General features: G+C 47.3%; 1 protein-coding gene and 1 long non-coding RNA gene across 7 annotated transcripts in view; both read left to right on the forward strand.

Annotated features, from left to right (window-relative positions):
- ZNF584 (zinc finger protein 584) overlaps positions 1–1840 on the forward strand; it is a 9131-nt gene extending 7291 nt beyond the window's left edge. For all 4 annotated transcript variants that reach the window (XR_005197028.1, XM_017509646.1, XM_017509645.2 and 1 more), the window contains one exon: positions 318–1840. Coding sequence is in view for 3 of the 4 variants with exons in the window: in XM_017509646.1 (XP_017365135.1) it covers positions 318–1258 (941 nt within the window). In the remaining variant the exon portion in view is untranslated. The remainder of the gene's footprint in view (positions 1–317) is intronic.
- Positions 1841–2157: 317 nt separating this feature from the next.
- Positions 2158–5128, forward strand: part of LOC108289977 — a 32764-nt gene continuing 29793 nt past the window's right edge. For all 3 annotated transcript variants that reach the window (XR_005197034.1, XR_001819374.2, XR_001819372.2), the window contains exon 1: positions 2158–2825. This is a non-coding gene — a long non-coding RNA (uncharacterized LOC108289977). The remainder of the gene's footprint in view (positions 2826–5128) is intronic.

Here is a 5128-nt window from a genome sequence, read left to right on the forward strand (position 1 = left end):
ATTGTAAACAGTGCTGCAATGAACATTCGTGTGCACGTGTCCTTATAGTAGAACGATTTGTAATCCTTTGGATATATACCCAGTAATGGGATTGCTGGGTCAAATGGAGTTTCTATTTCTAGGTCCTTGAGGAATCGCCACACTGTCTTCCACAATGGTTGAGCTAATTTGGGCCAGGCTTTTCTAACCCAGACCTTTCCCAGCAATCTTTCAGCAATTCTATAGAGTCCTTTTGGGTGTATCTGACATGAATTGGTGATGAACGTACCTCCTCCCTCTAGTTCAACTCTCAGTAATAGATTCACCTCTGCTTTCAGATGGTCTGTGTAGAGTGGAGGATGAGAGAGCCCCTCCCAAGCATGTGAAGAGCTACAGAGTCATCCAGCACCAAGACACTCGTAGTGAGGGGAAACCAAGGAGGCACACTGAGTATGAGGCAGCCTTCCCACGTAGTTCCAGTTGTGGGCAACAGCAAGGAGTCCATGTGGCAGAGAAGCTGTTCAAATGTAGTGACTGTGGGAAGGTGTTCTTGAAGGCCTTTGCCCTCCTTGACCATCTGATAACTCACTCTGAAGAGAGACCCTTCAGATGCCCAGCAGGCAGAAGTGCTTTCAGGGAGAATTCAACTCATATTAACCCCCGAAAAATTCACACTGGAGAAACATCCCATGTGTGTAATGAGTGTGGGAAGGCCTTCAGTTACCCATCTAAGCTGAGGAAACACCAGAAGGTTCACATGGGCATAAAACCTTTTAAGTGTAGTGAATGTGGGAAAACCTTCAACCGCAAAGATGCACTTGTTCTACACCAGAGGATTCACACTGGAGAAAGGCCTTATGAGTGCAGCAAATGTGGGAAAACCTTCAGTGTTCTGTCTACCCTCATTAGGCACCAGAAAGTGCACACTGGAGAAAGGCCCTATGAGTGTACAGAATGTGGGAAGTTCTTTAAATACAGTAATAGCTTCATTCTTCACCAGAGAGTTCACACTGGAGAAAGGCCTTTTGAATGCAAGCAATGTGGGAAAGCCTACGTGACTCGTTCAGGCCTCTATCAGCACTGGAAAGTCCACACTGGGGAACGGCCCTATGAATGTAGCCTGTGTGGGAAAACCTTTACTACCAGATCCTACCGCAATCGGCACCAGCAGTTCCACACTGAAGAGAGGTCTTATGAATGTACAGAATGTGGGAAAGTCTTCAAACATTGTTCTACTCTCCTTCAGCACAAGAAATTTCATACTTCAGAAAGGCCTTAGGAGGACAGGTCACATGGGAAAGTTGTTAGCTGCTAGCATTTGTTCATCAGAAAAGGTCTTATTCCAGAAAGAAGATTGAGGAGAGTGACCGTGAGAGTGCCATGTGAAAGAAGCTTAACCTTGTGTATCCCAACGTCCACCCTGGGGAGAGTTCTCATGTGTGCCTGGTTTGTGGGAAGCTTTCAGGAGCCACATTGGACTCTAACTTGCCTGGGGCTGTTGGCGGTGTCATGTCACTGTCAGTTTATGTGATAGAAGCCATCCACTTCTATCCACCCTATAAGGTCCCTACAGCAAGTGGTACAGCAGAGCTTGGGCTCCTTGCTCTAAACTGTAGAGAATCATTAGTGGTGGAGCCCAAAACAGCTCATTCCTTACCCCTGACTGGTTTAGCTGTGAACATGATCCAGCTCTGGCCAGAGGAGCTGAGCTGGTATATGCTGGGGGCTTGTTGGGAAGGTTTACCATTTTCATGGACATGGTTGATATTACATGGGGTATTTGTCATGCCCTAGCATGGACTGTCTCATACTGCTCTGGACTGTGGTAATAAAGGCTTTATTGCTTAAGCCACTTAAAAAACATTTTTTTTTTTTGAGATGGTCTTGCTTTGTTGCCCAGGCTGGAGAGCAGTGGTGCCATCACAGCTGACCACAGCCTCGAATTCCTGGTCTCAAGGGATCTTCCTGCTTTAGCCTCCTAAGTAGCTGGCACTACAGGTGTGCACCATCACACCTGGCTAAATTTTGGTAGACAGGGTCTCACTACATTGCCCAAGCTGGTCTCAAACTCTGAGCCTCAAGCTATCCTCCTGCCTTGGCCTCCCAATGTGCTAGGAGCCACTGCACCTGACCTAGTTTTTTTAGAGACAGGGTCTCACACTCTTGCCCAGGCTGGAGTGCAGTGGTATGATCCTAGTTCATTGCAGACTTGGACTCCTGGACTCAAGTGATCCTCTTGCTTCAGCCTCATGAATAGCTAGGACTGCACTTGTGTGCCACAATATTTGGCTAATTTAAAAAATTTTTTGTAGAGACAAGATCTTGCTACATTGCCCAGGTTGGTCATGAACTCCTCGCCTCAAGCACTCCTCTTGCCTCAGCCTTCCAAAGTGCTGGTATTATAGTTGTGAGCCACTGTGCTCCACCAAGTCACTTTTAATATTGAGGTTCTGATCCCTGTGTGTGGAGAGATTGAGAATAGAATCAGGCACTATCACCATAAGTTGAGGGAGTGGCTTTTGTGGAGGTGGTCTCTTGAGTTTTTTTCTGCCTCAGTGGGGATGGCAGGATGACAAGTTGGCCTAATTAGTCACATTGGCCTAATTTGTATTGGCCCCTGAGTCATTCGGGGAAAGAAAGACCTGTAGCCTGGATGTCAGGCATGTTTGTGGGTCCAGAGCTCACCTTGAAGAAGGGGATAGTTGGTGTGAGATCTGTATGTTTATGGACAGAAAACGTTGGGTTCCTTGTTCCCAGGAATGTTCCAGAACTTCCAGCGACGGTCAGAAGGAGCTGTTTTCAGATTCAGCTCAGAATCCATATTCTCCAAGATCTGGAACATGGAGGTAAGTTCTAGACTGACTGTAAAACCTATAGGGCCCTCTTGGGTAGAGTAAGTGGGCATAGAAATACCGAGTAAGTAGTATGGAGTGAAGTGTCTGGTAAACAAGAGCGCTTGAGCCAACTCTAAAGAGGCATCCACAAATGTTCCAGCAACTGAGGTTTTATGGGGTGAGGACACCAGAACTTCTCAGCAATTACAGACCTGTTATTTGTGGCAAGGTTACTGTCAGCAAATAATCTATAGGCTTTCTGGATTCTCATATCCTCTCTGGGCTGTTTACCTCTCATCGCCATTATCCTGAGACGGAAAGATTCTGTAGTCCTAGGATGTGCCTTTTGTGACCCATCCAGTGCTTCTGGTGTCTCTGGATACTGTGGCCTTTGTCATTGTCAAGTTTTTGCTGTCACAGTGTCCGGGCACTCCCTGTGGGGCTCAAAGGAGACAGGTGGGATAACCAAAGTATGGATCCAGATCTTATGGTTTATGGCACCTTTTCAGAGTCTTGCTTTATCACCCAGCCTGGAATGCAACTGTGTGATCATGGGTCGCTGCACCCTTGACTTCTGGGACTCAAGTGATCTTTCCACCTCAGCCTCCTAGGTAGCAGGGACTACAGTTGCATGCTACCACATCCAGCTAATTTAAAAAAATGTTTTAGGCAGGGCATGGTGGCTCATGCCTATAATCCTAGCACTTTGGGAGGACAAGGTAGGCAGAAGACTTGAGGTCAGGGATTTGAAACCAGCCTGGCCAACATGGTGAAACCCCATCTCTATTAAAAATACAAAAAAATTAACCAGGCGTGGTGGGTGGGTACCTATAATCCCAGCTACTTCGGAGGCTGAGGCAGGAGAGTCGCTTGAACAGGGGAGGCAGAGGTTGCAGCGAGCCGAGATCACACCACTGTACTCCAGCCTGGGTGACAAAGCAAGACTCTGTCTCAAAAACTGTATATATATGGGGGGCCAGGATTGGTGGCTTATGCCTGTAATGCCAGCACTTTGGGAGACTCAGTTGGGAGGATTGCTTGAGCCCAGAAGTTCATGACCAGCCTCGGCAAAATAGCAAGACTCCATCTCTTTAAATTTTTTTTTTTTTTTTTTAAGAGACAGGGTTTTGCCATGTGCCCAGACTGATCTTGAATTCTTGGGCTCAAGTGATCCTCCAGCCTCAGATTCCCAGAGTGCTGGGTTTACAGGTGTGACACCGTGCCCAGCTTATACCCACTTTATTTTGTTTTGTTTTGAGGCGGAGTCTTGCTCTGTTGCCCAGGCTGGTGTGTGGTAGTGTGATCTTGACTCACGGCAACCTGTGCCTCCCGGGGTCAAACGATTCTCCTACCTCAGCCTCCTGAGTAGCTGGAATTGCAGGTGCATGCCATCATGTCAGGCTAATTTTTGTATTTTTAGTAGAGATGGGTTTCACCATGCTGGCCAGGCGGGTCTTGAACCCCAGACCTCATGATCTACCTACCTCAGCCTCCCAAAGGGATTACAGGCATAAGCCACTGCACCCGGCCTATTTACCCACTTTTAATAACATGCGACTTTCCAAATATTATTCAGAATGGGCTAGAAAATGGGTGGTAACTTCCAGATGTTGCTCTGCTAAGGGGCAGTAACTTCTCGGTGTTGCCAAGACAATGGCAAACTGCCATGGCAATGGTGGGCATGTCTTATGGGGAAGTGCTTTCACTGCCTCTTCCTGATTTCAGTGTCTTCAATCTGGTCTGGAGTAGATTCCCTACCTCAGCTTCACAAAAATCCCATGAAGGAGGAATTACCTTCATTTTCCATTGCTCCCCCACTTCCCAGGGCTGTACACTCAGGACTGGCTGCTCGATAGGATATTGACCACCTTGCTGCCTGTGGAAATCTCAGTGCTGTTTTTTTAGGGGGAAGTGAAGCCAATCCAAATTGTAATTTTAAAACTGTAATTTATGGCCGGGTGCAGTGGCTCACACCTGTAATCCCAACACGTTGGGAGGCTGAAGTGGGCAGCTCACAAGGTCAGGGGTTTGAGACCAGCCTGGCCAACATGGTGAAACCCCATCTCCACTAAAAATACAAAAACTAGCCAGGTGTGGTGGTATGCACCTGTAGTCCTAGCTATTCGGGAGGCTGAGGCAGGAGAATTGCTTGAACCCGGGAGGTGGAGGTTGCAGTGAGCGTAGACTGTGCCATTGTACTCCAGCCTGGGCTACAGAGCAAGACTCTCTCTCAAAAAAAAATGTAATTTATAAGAGCATAAAATTATGAAGTACTTAGAAATAAATTTTACAGCCGGGCGCGGTGGCTCACGCCT

This window comes from Cebus imitator, unplaced genomic scaffold (assembly GCF_001604975.1).
Source record: "Cebus imitator isolate Cc_AM_T3 unplaced genomic scaffold, Cebus_imitator-1.0 Scaffold417, whole genome shotgun sequence".
Classification (NCBI taxonomy): Eukaryota; Metazoa; Chordata; class Mammalia; order Primates; family Cebidae; genus Cebus; species Cebus imitator.